This window comes from Lissotriton helveticus, chromosome 7, assembly GCF_964261635.1.
Source record: "Lissotriton helveticus chromosome 7, aLisHel1.1, whole genome shotgun sequence".
Classification (NCBI taxonomy): domain Eukaryota; kingdom Metazoa; phylum Chordata; class Amphibia; order Caudata; family Salamandridae; genus Lissotriton; species Lissotriton helveticus.
Window position 1 is genome coordinate 1635966981 of NC_136068.1, and position 26747 is coordinate 1635993727.

The 26747-nt window shown below is 42.7% G+C and overlaps 1 protein-coding gene across 2 annotated transcripts in view; it reads left to right on the top strand.

The window, feature by feature from the left end:
• Positions 1-26747, top strand: part of LOC144770626 (myeloperoxidase-like) — a 329709-nt gene that overhangs the window by 183921 nt on the left and 119041 nt on the right. For both annotated transcript variants that reach the window (XM_078655312.1, XM_078655313.1), the window contains exon 8: positions 5268-5583. In XM_078655312.1, coding sequence (XP_078511438.1) covers positions 5268-5583 — 316 coding nt within the window. The remainder of the gene's footprint in view (positions 1-5267; positions 5584-26747) is intronic.

Below are 26747 nucleotides of genomic sequence, written 5' to 3' on the forward strand. Positions count from 1 at the left end.
TATAGAACACACTAAAAACACCAGGGCTTCCCAAAGGAAGGCATCTCACCTACCAGGAATGGGACATAATTGACATAGCCAAACTACACGAACAACTGAACATGACTGCTCCCAGATTAATTCATGATATTAATACAGCCACAGACCAATTAAACAATTGGATCAAAGCGGAAGTTCTTTCAGTCGCTCCGATAAAAAAGAAAAACGCTAAGAGGAAAAACATTTCCGAGCCTTGGTTTTCAGATAAACTGAGAATACAAAAACAAAAATGTAGGCTGGCTGAAAGGACATGGAGGCGTATTTATGATATCAGGGAGAAAGCAAACTACTGCAGCTCACTATCAATGGATAAAAAAATGATAGCAGAGGAAAAGTCGGTCTATTATGTAAATAAAATAGAGGAGGTGAAACACTCTAGTAAAGTACTCTTTGCCACGGTTAAAAAATTAACAGAGCCAACACCCAAAAACATAGAAGGTAGCTTAGATTTATATAATGAATTGGGGCAGTTTTTCATTGACAAAGCCAAACTCATCTATGAATCGATTAAACCCCCCAACACTAATGACCGGCCGTCAGGAAATGCACATCCTAGTTCACAGAGGGACATAGAAGGGAGCATGGAAGTCTTTCAGTTCTCTGCCCCATCTATAGATCAGATATGCCAACTCATACAGACAACTAAGTCAGGGGGCCCAATGGACCCATGCCTACCCAGTGTGCAGCATCTGTTCCCAGAGCTACATAGTTCACAACTCCAGCTACTTCTCAACAAAATAATACAGGCAAACTGTTTCCCAAAAGCATGGAAAGCTGCCTCGGTGCGGCCTCTCCTAAAGAAACCCAACCTTGACTCATCGGTCCCTGCTAATTACAGACCAATATCAAGAATCCCTTTCCCGGCTAATATTTTAGAAAAACACTTAAATACACAACTATCCGGGTTCATTAGGGCGTCCCAGGCACTTGATGTCTCACAATTTGGGTTCCGGGAGGAACATGGGACAGAAACCGCTTTGATCATGGTGGCAGAAGAGGTCAAGAGGGTGCTGGATGAGGGGAGGAAAGCTGCCTTCATATATCGTTAGATCTGTCGGCAGCCTTCGACACGGTTAATCACAGCATACTCCTTACCCGTCTAGAAGAAATAGGCTTACACCCATCTGCAGTATCATTAATGGCCTCCTTTTTGGGAGAAAGATCCTTTACGGTTCAGCTAGGGGAACATTCATCAAAATCTTTTAGAACCCCATGGGGGGTACCTCAGGGCTCTTCATTAAGCCCTACCCTCTTTAATGTATATGTGGCCCCTTTAGCAAACATCATCAGAGACTGGGGATTTATCCCAATATCCTACGCTGATGACACCCAAATTGTAGGGTCCATCTCGAATAACACAGGAGAGACAACAGAGAGGTTTAGGCATTGCATGTGCCAGGTCAGGCATTGGATGCAGGCAAATTGCCTAAAATTAAATGGCGATAAGTCAGAGGTTCTGTTGCTGGGGGCTGAACACAATATCTGGTCACCGGACTGGTGGCCTGATAGTTTGGGTTGCTGTCCATCACCAGTGGATAGTGTTCGGAACCTGGGGTTTGTGTTTGACTCCAAACTAAACTTCAAGGCCCAGATCAACAAACTTTCTTCATCAATATGGTATACTATTAAATTCATAAGAAAGCTATTGCCATGTGTCCCCTTGGGCACCAGGAAAACTCTAGTAACAATGCTTGCACTTTCTAAATTGGACTACGGAAATGCTCTGTATACAAGGCTTCAAAAACAGCTACTACTAAAGCTCCAACGCCTACAGAATTCGGCGGCCAGGCTTGTCTTGGATATACCCAGATTTGAGCCGGTGGCTCACACACTGAATAGTCTCCATTGGTTAAAAATGGAAAAGAGAAGCCAGTTTAAGTCAGCATGCCTGGCTTATAAGGCCTTGCATGGTTCAGGGCCCAGTTTTTGAAGTAAAACTTAAGACAATATGATCCACAGAGGACCCTTAGGTCTAGTGGCGCCATGTTACTTAAAACCCCCAGATTTAATCAGCTTAGATGGGGGGGGGGAAGCTTTGTTTTGCATACAGCAAAGATCTGGAATCAGATACCGATAGCAATAAAAAATAGCTCCTCATTGCTATCGTTACGAAAGTCTTTAAAGACTTGGCTCTTCTCTAAATAATTCAGTTCAACTAATTTACGATGTCTTGATACACCTCCCCTCTCACTCTGCGAGCAGTCTTCAGTCATTTTTAGCGCCAAGATGCCCTTGGGCATTGGTCGCGCTCTATAAATCTGATAATCAAATCAAATTAAATCAAATCAGTATAGAAAGGCAATTGGCACCAGCTAATGTGGTATTCATCTTCTCAATACGGGGCAAAGGATGTCCATCCACCCATATGGCCTTATTAAGGCTTCTCAAGTTGATGCACATCCTTAACTCATTATTTTTCTTAGGAGCAACTACAATCGTAGCTAACCCTAAAGATGACTCCACAGGTTCTATGACACCATCATGGCATTATTGTGAAATTAGGTAATCCAATTTGCCTCTAATGCTTAGAGGAATGCATCTAAGTTTACGTTTGACTGGTATGCAATTTTCTTTTAATTTAAAAATATGTTCAAATCCAATCAACTTGCCTAATTTGTCTTCAAAAATGTCTGTACTCAGTTTTCTTCAATACCAACTTCAGGTTATTACTAGTACTACTACCAGCTGGATTTGGTCAGTATGCTCCGGTTTAAAAATAATTCCCAAATACCCTTGGTGATGCCATCCCAGGATGTCAGGACCATGTGAGTGTCACATAGACGGTTCCCTGAACTTCTCAGCCTCTAAATTGTATTATTCCATAGAGAACCCTTCCAGATCAATTCTTTCACCATTGTACCCAAAGGGTCCCATATCTGGTCAGTAAAATTCTTATTAGCATATGTATCTTTAGAAATAATGATTATCTTTTAACCTAAATCAGTTAGCAATTGCACATTCTTATCATTAATGACAACATTTTCAACAGGATCTCTCAATTTAGGGAAATCATTCTTATGAACTCTTCCACATAAAAGCATATTATCCATAGTGTGGGCCAAATTTTGTTCCTCATCCACAATGTTCACATTGTTTCTAAGTGTCTGAGAATGCCGAACTCGAACAAAATGGCCAGATGTGCCACATTTCAGACACTCTTTACCCACAGCAGGACTGAATCAAGTCACATGAAGCTTTTAACTGCAACGAAAACACTCACCACGTCCAGTAAATGTTTTCTTCTTGTCAGGCAATTCAGTGACCATAGATTTGACTAGAAGTACTGACTCTTCAGTGTCCTTATTCAATTCTTTGAGTCACTTTTTTGTCTCTTGCATATTATTAGCACTATCGACCACTTCATCAAGGAAGGATTCTTGCAGGTGAGTAGACGTTTCTGTATTTTCTTTTTCTACCACTTGGTCTCTGATAAGCTGGTCAGTTAATGTTCCAAATTCACACTTAGCCGCTAATACTCACAACAATGCTACATAGGTGTCATAGATTCTGCAGCTGACTGTTCCCTAGAAAAGAACTTGTGCCTCCTGACAATTAAATGAGTTGGTTTACAGAAATGTTTCTCAAGACTTTGCTACCGCTAGTTAATACTCATCCATATCTCCCGTTAGTAGATCAGGTAAGTGTGAAAATATTTCCTGGCCTTCCATACACAGAGAATGCTCTAACATCCACTTTTTTCTTTCAGGTTTAAATTTAAAACCATCAACTACACCCAAAAATGCATTCAACTTTCTGTGCCATTTTTTCCAAGATACAGGCGATTGACCTGGAGATTGCAGAAAAAGTGCAGGAGGATTGGTGCCTTGCATTCAAAGATGTTACCACTAAATACACAAGAACATATGTATTGTGGTAGAGAAAAGGATAACAAAACTGCAAACTATAGAAAATGTTCTTTAATTGGAAAATAGCATAAAGTTTGCATCCTGAAATTAAAGTAGAGGTTTGTCCAAAGTTGCCAGCAAAAACAAAAACCAAAATAATAGATTCAAATTCCAAAATCCTTCAAAGACTGTGCTGCCTGACTCTGAAACGTTACTGGGTCAGACTAACAATATGACCACCGAAGAAAACAACCAACAAATGAAGCGGATAGTGATGATATCACTGTCTGTTTTTTTTAACTTGCCTGACCTTTTTTTTGTGACCAAAATGGTCACTGAGTATATTCGGTAAGGGGCAGATGTCCATGGGGTTGTTACCCAAACCAACAAAGTGTGAGTTGCTGCCAAAATATGGGTAGAGCTTCTTGCTCTCTGCGGAAGACCTCCAAATTGGCCCACTCGGCAGCAGCAGCAAATTGTTACAGAGAGGAGTGGCACGGCACTAAACGGCTCCTGCACAGCATACACTCACCTCGGCAAACTGGGTTTGATCGTCACCAGTGTTACAAAGGTAAATGAAGACCATGGCAGTAGTAAAAATCTTTATTGAAGATACAAGTCCCCCTCTCTCCTCCATTCCCGATTCCCATCCGTCCTGGAATATGGCCAAAGCTCCACACTTCAGGCTGGCTTGAGACGCGGAGACAAACGAGCACAAGGGTAATAGGACACAACAGAGACCTCCACTGTCTCACCATCCAGAAGAGATGCCAGTTCAAGATCCTCACACATGCCTACAGAGCCCTCCATGAACTAGTACTGGCCTACTTCAACCATCTACTAAACCTCCACCAACCCTCTAGACAACTGCGCTCCTCTTCACTCGCCCTTCGACACACCCCCCACATCCATTGCAGCTGCAGCGGTGGCCACTTGTTCGTCTACATTGTTGACAAGACCTGGAATGACCTTCCCCTCCCGCTCTGAACAGCTCCCTTGCTGGCAGACTTCAGAACAAAACTTAGGACCTGGCTCTTTGACAGAGACATAGCTCGCATATACCCCAAACCGTGACAGTGTTGCACTTTGAAAATGCTGTTTGATTGATTGACTGATTACTTTTGTTATATTATCTTCGTTTCAGTGTGATTTCCTTGAAATGGAGGACCCTAATGTTAATATACATTTAAAGACCCTTTTTTATTAAATAACACTTGTAATATCTGCTTAGCCTTTTTTTGGTATACTCTCTGAGCTCTCAGGTAATGATTACTTTCAATGTTCTTCACTCCACTGTCATGGTAAATTGAATATGGTAGACTGATATAATATTATCTTTTGAAACTTTAACTGCTCAAATTATCTATATTATGTTTTTTTCAGATACCGGCAAATGATCCAATGGGTAATAGAAGGGGAAATTGCATTGCCCTATTTCGGACTGGTCCAGCGTGCCCCACTGAGACAATAGTCAGAGAGCAGCTGAATGGCTTAACTTCCTTCATTGATGCCAGCATGGTGTATGGAAGCACAGCCTCTAGAGCTGCCAGTCTAAGGAATAAGACCAATAATCTGGGGTTGTTAGCTGTCAACGATAGGTTTCAGGATGGAACTAGACCATTTTTGCCCTTTGATGCTAACCCAAATAGTCCATGTGCATCCATCAATACAACTTTTGAAATTCCATGTTTCATTGCTGGTAAGATCTATCATTGCAATCATGAAATGTACTAATATGCTCAGTGCTTAGTCTAAACAACTGAGATATTATCAGTGGGATCTTCTGCTACAATGAAAGTGTTACTGTACTAGATATTCCAATATATAGATCTTGTGATTTATGTATGTGACTTATATAGTATGAATATAGATACAAGGCAATTCAGCAATGCAAACTATAAGGATTTCATAGTACGTCGCACAGACAGGAGCAAGTAGTGAAGACAGAGTTGCTAGAGAGCACATGGGGATGGTTGGGCTCTGAGGAGTGTGTCAGAGGTGCAGATGGGAAAAGTGCACCCTCATCAGGGGTTCTTCCTCATCCTAGTGGCAAGGAGGAAAAGTGTGGCTTATATTGTGGAAAAAGAATGTCACCTGGTAGGCGTTGCCTGATACTGCATTCTATGACTTAGGAGCATAGCAAGGTAGCATCTTTGGAGGTCAGTGGATCCTACAGTCACTAGCCAGCAGATTGATTATTCCTTTGAGATGGCAAAAATTCCAGAGGTTGGTAGGCTTCCCAGATCTACGCTTGATCGTGGCAAAATAATACATCCGGCGATTGATGTCATAAATACTTGAAACTTACAAATAGGTATGTGTAAACCCCACATAGGTGTCTCTGATGCTGTTGATGTTAAGTCGACACTCAGGGACTTCATATACAGGTATAAAAAACTTGGTTAGAGACACTGTTGCCTAAAGATGGGGGGTTCAGATCTGTTGGAACTCGTCTGGAGCAGCTACGTGTTGTTCTTCTGGTATGGCATGAAGTCTTGCAGGATGTTGCTATTTAAAGTCATTTATGCTGCAAGGGTGTTAGGTAGCTCTCAATATTTGTTGGTGTTGAAAGCTGTTGTGAGATCAAGCAGGACGCTAAAGCAGGCATTGACATTGTCACCAGAATGTAAAGGGGGGCCTTGAACTTTATGGATTCATCCCCCTGCAAACTAGAACTGCAGAGGACCACTGAGATTTTAGGTTAGAAACTTTTGTTCCTGAAACATAATGTTCAAACAACTCTTCTCCATCTATTGTGGGCTGATGTGAGGATGTAGTCTGATGTGAGGTGTTGGACTACTGTGATGTTTATCTATACTACCAGTATCAAGAGAATATATGTACAAAATAATAAACATAAGCAAAGCCAATTGGTCTCGCCTATTTGAGAGCTATTGGGTTTTCCAATGTCTGTTAGCCATGTTGTCCAGCAGGGTGGCTGCTGTTCTACATGGCTAAAAGTTAGTGGTGTGGTGTAGGCTAGAGTGGCATAGAGAAGAGCGGCATGGAGAAGAGTGGCGTGGAGCGAAGTGGCATAGATTGGAGTGGCACAGAGTAGAGTACTGTAGAGTACAGTGGTGTAATAGAGTGTTGCATATAGTTCAGGAGAGTGGCGTAGTGCAGACTGCTGTAGAGTAGGGTGGTATAGAATGGGGTGAAGTGGTGTATAGTGGAGAGGCATAGAGTGGCAGAGAGTAGAGAGACACAGAGTGGTGCAGAGTGGAATGAAGTAGTGTAGAGTAGAGAAGAGTGGCACAGAGTGGCCTGGAGTACAGTGGCATGGAGTGGCGCAGAGTTGAGTGGCATAGAATGGCATAGAGTGGTTTAGAGTAGACAGGCGTACTGTTGAGTAACATAGAGTGGAGTGGCGTGCAGTGGAATGGCATAGAGTGCCTTACAGTGGCATTGTGTGGTTTGGAGTGACATGGAGTGGTGTAGAGTAGAGTGCTGTAGAGTGGTGTAGAATAGAGTACAGTGGTACAGTGGTGATTGCATAGAGTGAAGTAGAGTGCCATAGAGTAGAGTATACTGATGTAGAGTAGAGGGACGTATGCTGGAATGGCGCAGAGTGGTGTGAAGTGGCATATACTGGTGTGGAGTAAAGTGAAGTGGCTTAGAGTAGAGTGGCATAGAGTACAGTGCCGTAGAATAGAGTTTAGAACCATAGAGAGGCATGGAGAGGCAAAGAGTGGTGTGCAGTGGCCTAGACTGGCATAGAGTGATATAGAGAGGAGTGGCATAGAGTAAAGTGGCATAGAGAGTCGTAGAGTAGGGTGGCACAGGTTAGAGTGGCATGGACTGAAATGGCCTAGAATAGATTGGCATAGAGTGGCATTGAGAGGAGTATAATGGAGATCTCCGATAAAGATACCTTTGGGGGACCCGTAGGGCATTGCAGCGCTGGCCCGACGAGGACATCCTTCGAGGTGTGTACTAGTAAAATGGTGTGACCTGAAGTGGTGTAGAGAGGAGTGGCATAGAGTAGAATGCATTGAGTAGAGTGGGGGAACATCCTTTACGACGCGGATGTTACCCCGCACTACAGTTACAACACGTCTTTTGCAACGCAAGTCGTAACCTCGACTTGCGCTGGAGGGCGCTCAAGGACTAGGAATAGTAGATTTACTATTCCAACACCTTCCCTACTGTACGTAGGCTGGTGTTGGAATAGTAAATTTAACTATTCTAAGTCCAGCACCCCTACAGCACAAGTCGTGGTAACCACTTGCGTTGTAAAAAACGCGTTGTAACGGTACGCGTGGTAAGACCACGCGTTGTACCGTCGTACATCCAGTAGAGTGGCATAGTGTAGAGTGGAGAGTTCTAGAGTGGCGTAGAGTGGAGTGGTGTAGAATAGAGTGTCATAGAGTAGAGTGGAGATGTGTACAGTAGAATAGAGTGGAGTGGCATAGAGAGAAGTAGCATAGAGTAGATTGGTGTAGAGTAGTATAGCTGTAAGCACTAAAGCATCAATAGAGATAGCAGATAGAGTTAAAGCAACATAAATTAGAAGGTGCATGCTTGTGTTAAAAGTAGAAAAGCATATTTCATGTCCAAGAATAATACCAAACCGCTTACAAATAAAAATGTGCGTTGCATAAAATTGAGGAAGAACAAAGACAAGAAAGAACACACGTACTCCAGGGAGGCACTAACACACGAAAGGAAGAGTAGCCTACAACAAAAATAACTATTGGTATGCTGTTGGTGGGTTGTTATTCCACTAATTAGTAAACAATACGTCTCGCAGCACATCGCTTGTGCTCTGTAGGCGAGACCGAAAAAATAGTTCAAATTACTGAATGAAATGTTATATATGTGGAAAATAGTGAAGATGAGCATCGATTGACTTTAGAGACTGAAATTATAAAATAAAAGTTACATTTTTCAATTTCTTCTATAAGTGATTTTCAGCAAGATATCTACTATGTACCAGATTAAGAGACACAATTTTGAGGATACAGTAGTTAAAAGACAAAAGTTTAAAAGAACTATAGCAGTGTAATTGGGGCACACTTCGCCCATGAGGAAGTGCATGTTCATTTATGAATCGTCTCGTGTGCTTTTATTTGATGATTCAGTCACGTTTAATTATGTTCTTGTTTTCCTTCCCCTCTTTTTTCTTTTTCTATTCCTCATTTTTAGAATGTTTAAAAAAAATGTCTAATGAAACAGTATACCTATTTATTTTCTTACTTCAAAATGGTTACTAGTGTGAGTACCTCTGAGAACCTGCAACAGTTGCAGAATCCCAAAAGTACTCAGACACGTTTTATATGCTCTTAAATTGACGACTGGCTTGTTTTGACTGCCTATTTTTGATCTTGCTTGCATTGACTCTTCCTTTGATGGATAGGCCTGGGCAGAATATGTTCCAACAAACCTGAATTTACTTAACTCAAGCTCTTAGTCATATATGCCCTAATTAAGTGTTAATTCCAATAGGCCTAGTAAGTTAGTTGCTGGGCTCATAGGAATTATGTGTCAGCTGGAACTCAGTGGAAATCCTTCAAGTGATTTCACCTGCTTCAAGGAGACAAATACTCTGGTTGGACTCATGCGGAAATTTGTACTGAGAGACCATCTTCTGCATGGTATTCCCTAAAACTCAGAGTCCCTGTTATTTCTGCACTTCCTGAAAGAGACTCAGGAGATGGAAATAATGGGAATTTTTACCACCGGCCCACCAGTAATGGGGGCCACAGTCACATATCATGCCCTAGGCCTATCTTTTGCAATGGGGCTGCTTCAAACATTTTGGTCTATCCTTTATTGAAACATATCTTTAGACCCTTTAGGGTGTAGGTAGATGTCATACATTTAAAAGCAGGTGTGATGTAGTCCCTTCATGATTCTCACCTGCCTCCTTATTTCGCTCCCAAGAAAGATGTTGACTTGGGTCTCCTCTGCAAACACCTGGAAATGCAATTGCTGAAAATCTTTTTAATAAGTGCTTGTGAATGTTGAAATGTTTGACAGAAACAAATTGTGGACATGTTACATTTATTGAACTTATTTCTTTTTCATGTGCTCTATTTGTAGAATCTGACCATAGAACATCACAGAGATTCACAAGTCCCCTCATGTATCACTCTTATATAAATATGATAAATCAAGTGACAGCTGCTGACCTTTAAAAGTGATGGGTGTGCACAATCCTAGGCTGAAATTCCAGTGAGCAACCTGACTTCTTCTCAGAAGATTCCAGGAGTTCGCTAACAATCGCTTGCACTCTGACTTACTTTTTCACTCAGTCTTGTTAACTTACACTCATTTGCACTTGAACTCACTTTTATTTACTCTGATTTACTCAATCTTAGTCTCACTGGTTCACTTAGTCTCACTTATTCTCACTTAGTCTCACTTAATGCCACTCTTTTTGATTCACACCAGTAATGTGTTTACTGTGTTTTTAGACAAACTTACTCTGTTGCCATTTTGCGCTGTTACTCGACCTACCTGGGCATTCCTCCCGCCCTCACCGACGCCGAGGCTGCTGGCCACGCCCACTCTTAGGCCACGCCCCCTCCCGCTCCCGGGCTCATATAGATGTGTAACTTCAGGAAGCGCAGCGGACGAGCGCAGCGGGCGCGCCGTTTGCGCGCCGAAGGCGCGCCTAAGGCAAGCCCGTCTGCGCCCGTCCGCGACGGGCCGGGACTAGGGGCCTCGATCCCTGGCCCGTCACCCCCTGGTATGTTACACACTTATTCTAGGGAAACTCTGCTTAAGTTTAGGTCACCGCTTTGCGCTTACTGCACCATATCGAATCCCCTCCATGCCCCGTCCTTCTGCCCAGCCTGTCATCTTTCCCTTACGTCCCTCCCCTCCCTAACTAATATTGCACTTTCCGACTTCCCTCCTACAGGTTTCACAATTACACCCGCAGTTACTTCCTCAACTTGGACATTGATTAGCCTAAACTGCAGGTCCTTAGTGAAACACAAGAGGGAAATATTTGACCTTCTTGTCTCTGAGGAACCTGCAGCTATATTCCTTATGGAGACATGGCTAAAAGATCACTCTGGCCCAGATATTGCTGCAGCTCTCCCTGACAATTACACCTATGTCGGCAAAAACAGAGCCTTGAAAGATGGCGGAGGAATAGCAATAGTCTATAACCGACGATACTCTTGCAAATGGGAAGACATTGTAGTGCCTAACTGCGAGGTAGGCCTCTTCAAGCTTTCGCTGTCTCCCAACTTTACCTTTTCCGGATTGCTCATATATCGTCCCCCTGGACCAGCGAGTTCTTGGGCCATCTCCCTTCCTGAGCATATAGCACCCTTCATTCAAAACTCCACCAATTTTTCAATTCTTGGAGATCTCAACCTTCATTTAAATGATCCCTGTTGCTCCATTAGTAGAAATCTTCTACAGGACCTGGCTGCCTTAAACATCACCCTACATAACACAGGCCCTACGCATATTGCAGGACATCTTCTGGACCCCATTCTCTCTAATTTAGAAACTATTGATTGTGAGGCCCCACTACCAATCTTATGGTCGGACCACTTCTTGGTAACTTTCACTATTACCATTGGTCACCAATTTAATATTCCCCAGAAATTAACGGAATCCAGACTTTCTAGAAACTGTAACAAATTAGACATTAATGAATTAAATCTCTGTCTTCAGAACACTAGACCTTCCAGGGAAGGTAATTGTACTGAAGCTGCTGAAGCTGTTGACGCCTGGCTAGCTAAGGCGGCAGATGTTTGCCTACCCCAACGTATGCAAAAATATAACTTCCACCATCCGCCCGCACCCTGGTTTACATCCGCCTTAAAAGCAGAAAAAACCATCTGCAAAAATCTTGAACGTAAATGGCGCTTAAAATACGATCTTTGTTCAAAACAAATTTATAAAGCCGCTTTATGCAAATACCATTCTTTATGTAAAATTGCTAAAGTGGAGCACGTTAATATCACCATTCTTGAAGCAAAAAATCGCCCTAAAGCTCTCTTTAAGGTAGTTCAGAATTTGTTGGGCGCTCTGTGTCAACCCAAACAACCTAGCCTAGATGCTGCGCAGTGTAATTCACTGGCCGAATTCTTCGTAGCCAAAATAGATACCATCTATTCCAATTTCGAGAAATCTGCCCCTTCCCCTTCCATGTCTTACCCATCCACTCCTAGCTCACTCACTGAACAGCCGACACCAGAGGGCTCATCTTCTACTTCAGCTCTATATACTCCCTACACTCCCCCAGTACCCACGATCTCCAGTGATTCCAGAACTCATCTTGATACCAGTTCTCCTTTTTCTCCCCTGATCGACACTTGGGAGCCATTTAACATCACGACTCTCTCTGATATCATTCGTAAAATTAAATCCGGCTCTCCTCGGGACCCCCTTCCTCCTCATATACTAAACAAACTAGACCATTCCTCTCTTGCACCGATTGTGGATCTTCTTAACACCTCCCTTAACACAGCTTCAGTACCCGCTGCATGGAAACATGCAATGATAGTACCCCTGCTAAAAAAAACTAATGCAGACCCTAGTATCCCTTCTAACTTTCGCCCAATCTCACGTCTTCCAGTCTTTTCCAAAATTATGGAAAAACACATCAACTCCCAATTGACAACCCATGTTGAGGCTAGTGGACTTCTACATCCATCTCAATCTGGGTTCAGACGTGGCTTCTCGACTGAATCCACTCTGTTAGGTGTCTCGGAAAACATCAGGGGCCGAGTTGATAAGGGTGAAACCGTGGCACTCATTTTACTTGATCTGAGTGCCGCATTTGATACGGTTTCCCATGCCATCCTTATCAATGCCCTCAGATCATCGGGTACTATCGGCACAGCTCTCAATTGGTTTGTTAGTTTTCTTTCAGACCGCACCTTTCAAGTTTTCTCCTCGTCCTCTGCTTCTCAAACTTTTACATCGGCGTACGGTGTACCGCAGGGTTCCATCTTGAGCCCCTTGCTCTTCAATTTGTATGTCAGACCTTTGGCTACTATTGCAGAGCAATCTGGGCTCACCATTTACTCGTACGCCGATGATACCCAGATCATCTACTCCCTTTCCTCTGACTCTCATTCCTCATCCTCTTCCCTTCGTACAGGTCTGAGCAACATCGCAGTCTGGATGTTGGACAACAAACTTCAACTAAATGGGGGCAAAACTGAGGTTCTTCTATTCGGTCCCAACACCACCTTATGGGGACCCCAGCAATGGCCTTCACAAATGGGCCCTTTACCCACTCCATCCATAACCGCTCGCAACCTTGGCGTCACCTTTGATAACCAACTATCTATGAAGAACCATGTGGTTAAAACTTCATCCACTTGTATCACTATCATCAAGTGGTTGCGAAAAATCATTTGGATGCTTCCCTTGGACACTCAGAAGACAGTGGTCCAGGCTCTTATTACTTCAAGACTGGACTACGGGAACATCCTTCTTCTGGGAGCCTGTAAAGAGGTGACGCGTAAGTTGCAGACAGTTCAAAACATGGCTGTGCGACTTCTCTGCAAATTACCCAACACTTCTTCTACCTCCAATGCCCTTCGTTCCCTGCACTGGCTCCGAATTGAAAATCGGATAAAATTCAAGGCCCTCTGTATCATCCACAGAATAAACTCTGGTTTAGCCCCCCCTTATCTCAACTCCTTAGCACAATCATACCATCCCCCTCGTAATCTCCGATCTTCTAATCAAAACCTACTGTCAGTTCCTAGAATCAAGAAAGCCAGAATGGGTGGCCGCTCATTTGCTTGGCTGGCCCCCTCACTCTGGAATTCTCTCCCCCTTCAGATACGAACTGAACCTAACTACCTCAGGTTCCGTGGACAGATAAAGACCTGGCTATTTGACATCTAAACAGTTCACTTCTGACTCTCCCCTCTCACTTTTTGGTTTTAGCGCCGGGAAACCTACGGGTAGCTGAGCGCTTTAGAAATTTAATTATAATAATAATAATAATAATAATACACACTCAGTCTTACTTATTCTCACTCAGCTCTACTCATTTTCACTCATTCTGACTCACTTAATCTCAATTTGACTCCATTAGTGGCCTACAGAGAACAGGGGCCCTGCTTGGGACCTCCAAAGTCCCTTTCCATCTGCCTGTTCATGGCGGTGGGACCGCCATGAACAGGCAGTCGGAAAGGGATATTCTAATCCCTATGGCGGTGCCTGCACAGGCATTGTAGAGTTAGGAATCCGACCCCCGTCCCAACAGGATCTTTGATCCTGTTAGAGGCGAGGGCCCTACCCCCACCGTCTGCAGTCTGACTGGCTGTATTGTAATGCAGCAGTCGGATCAATGCCCTGAATGGTGGATGGACCGACAGCCTGGCTGAGGCAGTCTAAAGGGCATCGTATTGAGGGCTTCTGTGTTGGAAAATGAGGCATTAGTTGTGTGTCAGGCACCAGTAATGGCTCTACATTTGACCTCCACAGTGAACCAAACACTCTATTTTAGCGCTTGACTCTCATAGGGTAGCGTTGCAGAGCAGTCCAAGGCCTACTCAAGGGAGGTGGTGTGGGCTAGTAATCACCATTCAGATACACAAAAATAACACACAATAAATGACTTTACAGTCTGTGCTTTTCTTTTGAAAAAGGAAAAATACATTCATTACACACACACACACACTACTCAATATTAATTTCCAAATAAACACAAGCTGATGTCATTACTTTTGTATTACATTTCGTGAACATTTTTACCACTCCAAAAGGAAGGGGGTCTAGTACCACGACTCATATGTGTAAACAATATCTTCTCCATAAAATGCCTAAATGCTTAATGCCAAGGGTTGAACATTACTTGGAGTGTGGGCTCTTACTACTGGCAACAACCATTTCATTATGTGAATACATTAAATAATTACACATAACCAGGATGGAGAGTCCTAATACTGGCATTAAAGCATACCACATTTAATCACGAGAGTCTCATTATTCAATTAAAGCTCTAGCATGAATAAATGTCTAAGCCTGTCTGGGAGTACGGTGTAGTTATCAAAACTGTTATCATGAATAATGCAATTAAATCACAGACCCTAAAGGGCATCACATTTATAATTACAACTCTATGCAATTATAATCACACCCCTAAAGGATGTTTACAATATGCACTGAGAGATCACACATACTGCATTAGAAACATAGTCTGTAACGGATATCACTTTTGTACATGCACATTCCCTTAGTTATCATCTTCCACCCCTAGAGGATGTCTCAATATATGAAGACTCATATTATCCATCTTCAGGACACTTCTGACTGTAGCCCTACGCCTTGTCCAATGCTGATGAACAAAAGTTCTAGCAAACGACAATTTGATAATCTGTCAAAACTCTTGAGGTGTTATTTGGCGATAGTCGCCATAGATGTATGCTGGGGTCCTGCCAAACTCTTTTGAGGGGAGTCTGCACGGCTCCTGCAGCTCCACCTGCATCTTTGCTTTAGTGGGGACCCCATATTCCTAAGGTCACCACAAGCCAAAAACAAGCAGTCTCTGGCAAGTAATGTGACCGGGCCCCACAGGGCATTATGAGGTGCTCCGCCGGGAGCGTGCATATTGTATCAGCCGCTCCCCTGCCTTTCCTTTTGCCGGCAAGTCATGGGTGCACGGTCTCGCACCACCACTTGTTCTCCCAGGATACCCAACCCCACCGGGCACTCCACGTGCACTTAGCCAGTGGAAGAGCAGCTTGGGGAGTCCACCCCTGGTTGCTCTTCCTGGCCCCCCCAGCCAGCCCACTTGCAAGCTACCACGGGAGACAGTCCTTCTGTTCCGGTCTGTCCGCTCCTGTGGGCAGACGAGTGTGGTGAAGACGGCCAGCGGCCATGCCACGCTCCCCCTTCCACTTTGCCGGCCTTGTGGATGGGGCCTCGGCTCTGACAACTTCACGTGGAACATGACGGTGCTCCCCAACGTCCGCCTCATTCCCGGGGCACAGGGATGGGGTGCTGGCCCCACCAACTTCACTGGGGCACGACGGTGCTCTCTGACTACGGCCTCTTCGCCAGGGCCCAGGGATGGGGTCCTGGGTGCCCACCAACTTTCTAAGAAGCTTGTTGGTGTTCCCTGGCTTTGCTTCGGGGTTGGGACCCGGGGATGGGGTCCTGGGCACCTGGGCTGCCTCATGGATGGGGAACTCAACAGCGCTTCTTGACTTTGTCTTGCTCAGCGGGGGTAGCCCCCAGTACCGGACACTCCCCCTGGGGCACATCAGCAACCGGCATCAGAGCTCCACGTGCATTGGTCAAAGGTCACCCAACTTCTGACCTGGAGATCTCAGTCCCTCTTGGGCCAATATTGATGATCCGGTTCTGAGCAGAGCCAGAGAAATATATCATTTCTGGATCACCTGAAAGCAGTACGGATGTGCTTTTGGACATGACAGAATCGCTTTTCTCCCACAGTTTACAGTGTACATTAGTGCATCCCTGAAGTCTGTGGGACCCAGATAAGTGAAGGCGCACCTTAAGGCAGCGTTCCTATAGGAATACAATGGAGTATTATTACATTACAGACAGCAAAACACACTGATTTCCCTAGATGTGTACCCCCCATTATAAATCCTGTTCTGGGTCACCACTCAACTCTGCCTAGTCCCTTTTAAAACAGGCTAACTGTGCACAGCTCCTGGGCTGCGCACGTCAGGAGTTGCCCATGCACATTCTGATAGCTGTTGGTTGGGAGTCACCTCTATTTTGCTGTAAAGTTTCTCCCTGAATTTGTTCCAGGTTTAATGTCTGTTCAGCTATATTGTGTGGCTGACAGCCCTCTCCCTAGGTTTTACTTCTCAAGTTTGTCATGTCCTATGAAGTGGTAAATGAAACGGGGTATCCCACGTGTTGTCTGTACTCCACTCCCATTTTGTACTGCCTTAGACCTGTACATTTTAAGGAGATGTCCCTTGTCCCACTTCTTCATTCATTGGTCTTTTGAAGTCAGCTCAAATATTTCAAGGATTGTGTCATGTTCCTGGAAAATCCTACTCCTGCTTAGGTAGGTGTGTGTATATATATATATATATATATATATATATATATATATATATATATATATATATATATATATATATATATATATATATATATATATATATATATATATATATATATATATATATATATATATATATATATATATATATATATATAAAATATATATATAATATATGTATGTATATATATATATATATATATATATCAAACATACACGTTCACGTTTTTCCAAAGAACGAAGTCCAGGCCAGCATAAGTGTTCAAAACCGGATTTATTCCAGAGCCTTCACTCGACGCGTTTCGGGAATAGCCTTCCCTTTCTCACGAGTACAAGAGTTTGTTTGCATCCGTTTTTTAAATAAATCACGTGACAGTGTTGGAACAAAATTATAATAGACATAGTTAACAGACTACCCGATTATCTTATGTCTGGAGCTATGTTGTACACAATTCTTCACAAAATGTGCGGCAGTGCTAATATAAGAAGCATAAAATTATACTTGATACATTTGTTATTTTCTCATGCATATTTTGCGTCATAGCGGGCATTTAGAAGCATTAGCTATACATTGCGCTAAATTGCTACATAAGCATGCCCCGTTATTTCACTCCGGCCACCTTTGACAACATTCATTTTTAGAACTCTTTGCTGCTCGTATTAACATAGTTCAATGTTTTGCATGTGGTCAATAACGTTTAGGGTAATGGCGCCAGCATACAGCATGCACATTCAAGGCTACTTGTAAAATGGCTTGTCAGCTTAACGTTGTTCGTCACAATGCGGCAGGCAATAAAGTTTTAAATGATGATACCACTTTAACAGTATAAAAAAATGGAAATGGAAAAATATATAAATAAACCCATACATCGTTCACGGTATATATATATCCATCAACACAGGTTGTCCCAAATGAAGACACCGCTAGCCAGGGAGTAATAACGCCCTTAATTATAGAATTTCAGCACAGCGTGTTGCAGCCTTCCCTTCAATTATTTCACCAGCCCAACGCTTTTCAAGCACTCCTGTGCTCTTGTTCACGGGAGACATGGAGCAGAGAAATGGCAGTTATTTCAAATGGGGAACACCTGATGACTCACCACAAGTCCCGCCCCAGTGGGCGTGCGCATGTAGAGCATGCTGGTACTTGAAGTCCCTCATGTAATTGACCTCAGTTGGTCTCGCCGTGTCTCTCCTGATAATCCTGAATAAAAAAAAGGTGTTATTACTCCCTGGCTAGCGGCGCCTTCATTTGGGCAACCTGTGTTGATGGATTTAAGCGGGTGGCTCAGCCGCGAAGACACCCTGCTGCTAATGTGGATCCTGTGTTTGAAAACACAAACGCGCTGGAACCAGGGAGAGCCGTGTTATGGACATTGAAAAGTCAGCACAGTGGAGTCCTTCAGCTCCCTCCATACCCACTGGTATTTTCTAATCAGGATTATCAGGAGAGACACGGCGAGACACACTGAGGTCAATTACATGAGGGACTTCAAGTACCAGCATGCTCTACATGCGCACGCCCACTGGGGCGGGACTTGTGGTGAGTCATCAGGTGTTCCCCATTTCAAAGAACTGCCATTTCTCTGCTCCATCTCGCCCGTGAACAAGAGCACAAGAGTGCTTGAAACGCGTTGGGCTGGTGAAATAATTGAAGGGAACCCTGCAAAGCTCTGTGCTGAAATTCTATAATTAAAGGTGTTATTACTGCCTGGCTAGCGGCATCTTCATTTGGGGCAACTTGTGTTGATGGATTTAAGCGGCTGGCTCGGCCGCAAAGTCGCCCTGATGCTAATGCGGATCCTGTGTTTGAAAACTCAAACGTGCTGGAACCAGGGAGAGCCGTGTTTTGGACATTGAAAAGTCAGCACAGTGGAGTGCTTCAGCTCCCTCCATAGCCACTGGGGTTTTTTATTCAGGATTATCAGGAGAGACACGGCGAGACCCACTGAGGTCAATTACATGCATTGTGTCATGATACTTGAAAAACTACAAGTAACTGAAAACAATGACCAGCCCAAATGCATCTTGGTACAATAACTGAGTATAGAATTACATCATAAAATGCAACGGATCTTCGTTGCAGATAATATAAACAACCATTTACCCCTTGTTCCTGATCATTACAAGTGTACAATGAACAAACGTCCAAAGTAATAAGCATGAATTCCTTTTCCCATTTTACATCATGAATCCTCTTCAAAAAGTCTGTACTGTCCTGGCAGTAAGATCGGAAATCTTTGACATAGGGGCCTAAAAAGTAATCCAAAAAAATGGAGGTGTTCTCTAATAAGCCCCCATTAGAGGAAACAATTGGTCTCCCAGGTGGTTTTGTTTGATGCTTGTGCACCTTAGGTAAAAGATACAAACAAGGGACCCGTGGATTGTCGTTCTTCAAGAATTTAAATTCATCATCACCAATAAGATACATGTTCGACCAGCTGTATAATATTTCATGATATCTTTTAATAGTGTCCCCATATTGTTGCCAGGTTACCGTTTCATAACAGATGCTGTATGTCAATTGTCGCATTGCTTCTGACTTGTAGTCCTGAATGTCCCATAAGACGACGTTTCTCCTTTGCCGGAGGGCTTTATTATCAATGACGAATCTTGCAAAAGATCCTGTAACGCCATCGGCTGTTTGTGCGTCAGATTGTCCTTAATTCTATATTTTTGTTTACTTCTTAATTTAATCAACTCTTGCACCATCACTGAGTGAAAAGCTTCAATATTGTCATGGAGCGTATTTGGATTGAAGCGAGATTTCAATTTAAGACCGCTACTGCACATAGTTCCTAGTGAAAAGTCGATATTCTCCAAGGTGACAACTACACCAACAGATTGGTTCTCATTACTGTCACAATTCAGCTCCTATATTTCCAGAATGGCATCTATGTCACTAAGCATAAAATCCATTGCTCTATTTGTTATTTAATCTGACATAGTTGTAAGATGCTGATTCCTGTAATTATGTTGTGTGGCATGTAACTTCATAAGTTTCATTTTCCTTATATAAAGGAATAAATCAGTTCTTGTATCAACTTAATTCCAATCTGTGACAGGACAAAATGATAGTTCCAGTTTAAGAAGTGACTTTTCTTCAGTGGATAATTCACGTTTTGACAGGTTGATAATAGGTTATTCTGGCATTTCTGTTAATGGGAGAGTCCTGTGCCAGAATTTGTTGCGACTGCCCCTCCTGGTTAAGCGTTGTTTTTCTTATTGTTGATGGTTTTTCCTTTTGGTCTTCCCCGCCCTCTCCCTGTTGATTCTTCTTTTTGCTGAATGTGTTGATTTTGCTCCTTCTGTTATTTTAATATCTGAAATTCATGCAAGAAAGTCAGGGGTCGTGTGCCTAAAAGGGTGGCAGTTAATCTTGCTTCTGAGTCAGAGCTTACATCAGAACTTGAATCAGTGGATACTACCTCATGTGATTTTTGCTGTTCCATAAATTGCCAATCTTTTTGCATCCAGTGGAATCAATGGCCATATGTCAAGATTCTTCCCTCGGCATAATCATCTTTATCCTACAGGAAGTTGAGCTGTTTCTTGATCTTAATTGTGTCCTCATAGGATTTAAGACGTCCTTCCAGTGCTTTCAAAAATTGAACCACCATTTTGTCTTCTTTGTGGGGATCCAGCTGTAGCCAAACATTTGCTAATTCATCCCTAGTTTTACTCAAATCAATGTTTACATATTTTATGAGCATTTCCAGCATTCCCTTGCATGTCTTGGCCATGAAGAGTGCCCATTTCATAAGCAGATCTAAATTAGGGTTCTCATAAGTAGGAATAATCGCAATTCACAAACCCCTGGCAACACTTCCTACTTCCACGTAGTTGGTAAGGGAAGTTACTTCCCACCATTTATTAAGTTCTCTTTTAGTCAATTTCTCAAGAAGATTGAGGTTTTGTTTTAGATTCAAATTGCCACCACCAATTGTGGGTCCAGTAACTGTTGATGTTTGGCTTGCATCTGCATCTTCATTGAACAGAGAAAGCGCCACTGTCTGTCTCTCGGTCTCCCATTCGTTTATTCCCACACTCGGAATATACTGGCACTGAATAGACCCAACTGACATTTATATAAGCGCTGAGTGACACTGCTCCAGTCAAAACAATCAATCTATTAGTAAATCGTTGCGGTGAGGAGTATGACTGCGAGAAAAATTCCAAAAGCTATCCCAGCCCACAATGCCCTCCGACCCATGCGCTGCGATAGTCCTCCCGAAATTAACCCACAGAACTCACTCAGCATTTTAGCTGAAAACTCCATAATACAGATTAGGTCTGGAAAGATTCTTAATGGAGCGGCTGGAACGGAATGTAGTCAAAACAAATGTCCTTCCTGATGGTTTGGATTTTTGCTTATCCTCAGCAGGCACCGACTCTTCTTGGGTAGGCTATCGATATTCTGACAGCATTTGGAAATTTTTGTATATATATATATATATATTCACTGAAAAAACCATAGGTTTGACACCAGTTATAGTTAGCTGGAAATTTTACTGACATAAAACCATTGAAATTTCCCACGTTATAGTTAGTTGGACTCACTATAACTTGCGCGCCTGCAATGCACTGCTGATGACGTCACATATTACATCACTCATGACATGGTCAGTGACATCACTCATGACATCACTGATGACACCATCCAGTGAATGTGTGTCTTTCTGAAAAATAAATATGTTTTATATATGTATATGTAAAGGTCGATGGAAAAATAAATGTTTAAATAAGTGTCTAAATGGATGTTTTAAAAAAAAATTGATTGGTTAACTGGCTTATTAAGTGTATCTTAGTGAATACATATATTAGCGAGTAATGTTTAAATATTTAAATATATGTATCAGTGTTTCACTTTGTGTATAAGTGGCTGCATGGGTTGGTGAGTAGCTACATGTGTGTGTATATGGGTTATTAGATGGTTTTTTTAGTATCAGAATGAGTGTCTGTATGGTTTGGTGGTGGTATTACTTAGCACATAGATGCATCAATGACTGACTCACTGTTTGTATGTGATTTGAAGACAGCATATGTGCAGGACTGTATGGGTGGATGAGTGTGTATATGTGTGTGTTAGTGAGTGAATGACTGTCTCACTAGTGTCTTTATCAGTAACTACATATGTTTTAATCTAGTATATGTGAGTATTGATGTATATAAGTGAGTATATGTAAGAGTGAGAGATTGTAAGAGTTCCTGTTTAACTAAGTATGTGTTTCTATACGTGATTGTTTAAGAGAGTAAGTATGTGTAAGTTTCCTTAGAAGTAAGGTGGTAGTGTGTGTATAGCTGTATATGCAAATAAATGGATGTTCAATAGTTTATTTGCATGTGTGAGTATGTGTGTGAGTAACTTTTGGGTGACTGTCGGTGTGTAACAGGATGTATAGGTGTATAGGTGTATTACTACATATGATGAGTGAGTATATGTAAGAATGACTATATAGAACTGTTGGTGAATGAGTGGATGTGTATATCGATGATGGAGTTACTGAATTGGCTGTTGTAACTGGTATGGGTATCTCAATTTTTTTGTAAATTTTAGTTTCTATTTTTGAATATGTGTTTCAAGGGTTACATTACACTGAAAGGAGGTCTGTCACTCTGTCACAAGGATGGTGTCATCAGTGATGTCATGAGTGATGTCGATGACCATGTCATGAGTGATGTAATATGTGACGTCATCAGCAGTGCATTGCAGGCGCGCAAGTTATAGTGAGTCCAACTAACTATAACGTGGGAATTTCAACTGGTGTAAAACCTATGGTTTTTTCAGTGAATTTAATAGGTTTTTTAAATGCTAATTCCTAACTATAACTGGTGTGAAACCTATGGTTTTTTCAGTGAATTTCATAGGTTTTGTAAATGCTAATTCCTAACTATATATAGGTCCTCAAACCTATGTTTTTTCCAGTGAATATCAAAGGTTTTTTAATAGCAAATTTCTATAGCTATGAAATTTAATATTTTTTATAATGAATCCTATATTGTATATTTATGTAATACTATTTTTTTTTATTTATATTGTTCATGTTTATTTATTTATTTATTTATTTATTTATTTATTTATTTTTTTGCCCTGGAGCGCTCCCGGTGCAGTACCAGTGAGCGCACCGGTAAGCGCAGTCTTGTGGCGCGCCCCGGTGCGTCTACCGGGGAGCGTCCCGTTAGCGCTATTGCCGTGAACGAAAACATAATCGTGACGTATCGCGTAGCCGCGAGATGCGTCTTATGACGCATGGCATAAGCGCACCCGGAAGCGCCCGAGCGCATACGATCGCGCTACGTAAGCGCCCCCGGGCACGCCCCGGGGCGCGTAGCGTAAGAGCGTCGGGTCATGTGGCCTGAAAATAACACTTTTCATTGGTTCAGAGCAGTTTTATTTTCCAAATGATCTCACTTTGTACTTTGATTGAGGAAGACCTGTTTGCAGACCTGAGAAATGGCTACAGTAGCAGCAGCAGCAGGAGCATCTCAACCACCACCACCACCACCACCACCACCACAAGGACCACCACAACACCACAGTGGTGGTGAAGAAGAAGAAGAGGAGGAGGAGGAGGAGGAGGAGGAGAGGCAGTTCCTGCCTGAAGATAATACCCCCTATAAACCTAAGGAGCACTTTGTGTGGGAGTTTTTTAAAATCCCAAGGGGACAAAAGAAAGTAAATGCTGCAAAAGTGACATGTCTCATCTGTGGCACTGTACTTTCCAGGGGGAACCCTGCAAAAAAGTATTCATTTGGCAACCATACAATGATGCGCCATATGCAACGCAGGCACCCAAACAACTATGCTGCGGCAGAGGTCAGAGAACTAACAAGAAACCCTCCCCAATCTTCTCCCAGCACCTCCAAAAGCAAACAACCCACTCCATCGGGTCTAGAGACAAGGGAGATGGTCCCAAATATCCAACCTCAGTTTGGAGATTATAAAATAGTTTGTACATTTTGCGGGACTACAATTTCCTACGGAGAGCAAAGTATCAAACTGATCAACCGTGCTGGAGACAACCACAACTGCAGAAAGAAACCTTAATTTTTTCCTGATTTTTTTTGCTCCAGTTGAGCCGTTTACAATTCCCAGTTGTTTGTTTGTCCCCATAAAAATTACAAAAAAAATATAAAATTGTTCATAAAAGCCAAACGTGAGTGAAATGTCCAGCTAATTATAACACCCCTAAAACTTATAGTTTTTGAGTGAATTTCAAAGTTTTTTTAAAAGCTAATTCCTAACTATATAAGGTCTGAAACCTTTGGTTTTTTCAGTGAATTTGCAAGGTTTTTTAAATGCTAATTCCTAACTATATAAGGCCTGAAACCTAGGGTTTTTTAATTGAATATGCAAGGTTTTTTAAATGCTAATTCCTAACTATATAAGGCCTGAAACCTATGGTTTTTTCATTGAATGTCAACGTTTTTTTAAATGACAATTTTTAAATGTATTAATTTGGTTTTTTTATACTGATTTACTACATTTTTTTGCAGGCAGGTGTTCAGAGGGCACGCCCCCTTTTTACAACACTCTGCAGCACAACCTCTGGCGCGTTTGCAGAGGAGGAACTAATTCCCCTTGCATACTGGGGGTCCCTGGGGGGCAACTAGCCCACCAGGAGCCTCCAGTATAAGCCAGCGGGCTGCATTGCAGAGAGCTGTAATGAGGCCACACCCTTTTTTACACCTCTCTGCAACGCAGCCCCCGGGCGTGTTTGCAGAGGGGGAACTAATTCCCCTTGCATACTGGGGGGTCCCTGGGGGCCAACTAGTCCACCTGAAACCTACTGTATGCGCCAGGGGGCTGCATTGCAGAGAGGTGTAATGAGGCCACACTCTTTTTTACACCTCTCTGCAGCGCAACCCCTGGCGTGTTTGCAGAGTAGGAACTAATTCCCCTTGCAAACTGGGGATCCCTGGGGGCCAACTAGCCCACCAGGAGCCTCCAGTATGCGCCAAGGGGCTGCGTTGCTTTGCCCTGGGGGCGGCAGTCCCCGGGGAAGTGTGGGCGGGATTGTGGACCCCCCACACTTCTTTATCACTATGCCCCCGCGATTTGGTCCTCCCGTGGGGTAATTTTTTTAAAAACAGACCGGGTTTTTAAAAAAAAACAATTGGTCCTTTTTTGTCCTTGTGGGACCACCTGGGCAGGCCTAGGGTGTCAGGGTGTATCTACCCTGCCCCCTTTTTGTGTTCTTCACATTTGTTTTTATGCTTTCTTTTGCCTTTGTCTATCGAGAACAAGATGGATGCCAACACTTCCTTGTTAGAAGTGTTGACACCAATGAGCATGCAGCTTTCTCGGGAAGGCATGCTGATTGGCTGCCACTGTCTGTCAACACTGACAATGAGCATGCATCCGAACGATTGAAAATGACTTTTCTTGAGAAACATTTGGATTTGGATTATCATGTCCTATACTTTGGAATTTTTGAAAGACTGACTTTGAGGATGCTATAAATTACTCAAGTCTGCCCGAATTGTGTGGGTAAAATTGATACCTAGTCACTTTGAATAAGAATGTACTTACGTCTCGCCTAACATTTGGAAGAAATATCTTGTTATATGACAACAGGATACCGACATAACTTGAAGGAAATAGGAACGCCCTGAAGAAGTTCTGTTGTACAGAACGAAACACGTCGGCTGGCTGTGGTACATAATCTTAAGGAAAATAAAAGCATTTGAATATACACCAAGATTCAGCGCTTCAATAAGGACTCTAAGTGATATGATTTGATTGGACTTGTTGTGCAAGTGGTGCTGTGCCAAACTTTGGAATATTCTCCACTACTCTCTACTACTCACTCTCTACTACTCCACTACTCTCTAATACTCACTCTCTGCTACTCATTCTCTACTACTCTACTACTCTCTACTACTCTCTCTCTACTACTCACTCCATACTACTCACTCTCTACTACTCTCTACTCTCTACTACTCTACTCTCTACTACTCTCTCTCCACTACTCACTCTCTACTACTCTCTCACTACTACTCTCTACTACTCACTCTCTACTACTCACTCTTCTACTCACTCTCTACTATTCTCTACTACTCACTCTGTACTACTCTTTCTCTATGACTCTCTACTACTCACTCTACTACTCACTCTTTACTACTCTCTACTATTATCTCTCTGCTACTCACTCTCTACTACTCACTCTCTACTACTCTCTACTACTCACTCTTTACTACTCACTCTCTACTGCTCTCTACTACTCACTCTACTACTTACTCTCTACTACTCTCTACTACTCACTCTCTACTACTCTCTACTACTAACTCTACTACTCTCTACTACTCACTCTCTGCTACTCTCTCTACTGCTCTCTACTACTCTCTACTACTCACTCTCTACTCTATATTACTCACTCTCTACCTCTACCTCTCTACCTCTCCCTCTCTACCTCTACCTCTCTACCGCTCTCTACACGCACACATATACACATATATATATGCATATATATGCATATGCATTTATATATATGCATGTGTATTACCTACTGGCGAAGGCCAGTAGGTATATATAGTTAGGATTGTTTTCCATAGGGAAATTGCAACATTCTATTGGGAAACTCTTTGGCGCCGGTTGAGGAATCTTCCTGAAATTTTCCTTAACTTTGCCTCGCGGCGCTCCGCTCCTTCCCTGAATGTTTGGGGGGGATTCGTCAAGCGGGGGCCGAGATAAAAGGGGGGTCCCAAAACGTGTTTTCCCCATGTTAATTTCCTTAGGGCGGTTGGACTCACCTTTAGCCCGAACGGCTGAATGGTTTTCCACCAAACTTGGCAAAATTGTATGGACTGGTAGCCCGATGTGCCTTTGCTATGTCTCAAGATATGTGCTCCAGTGGTTTTTTCGAAAATTAACTTTGAAAAAATATATA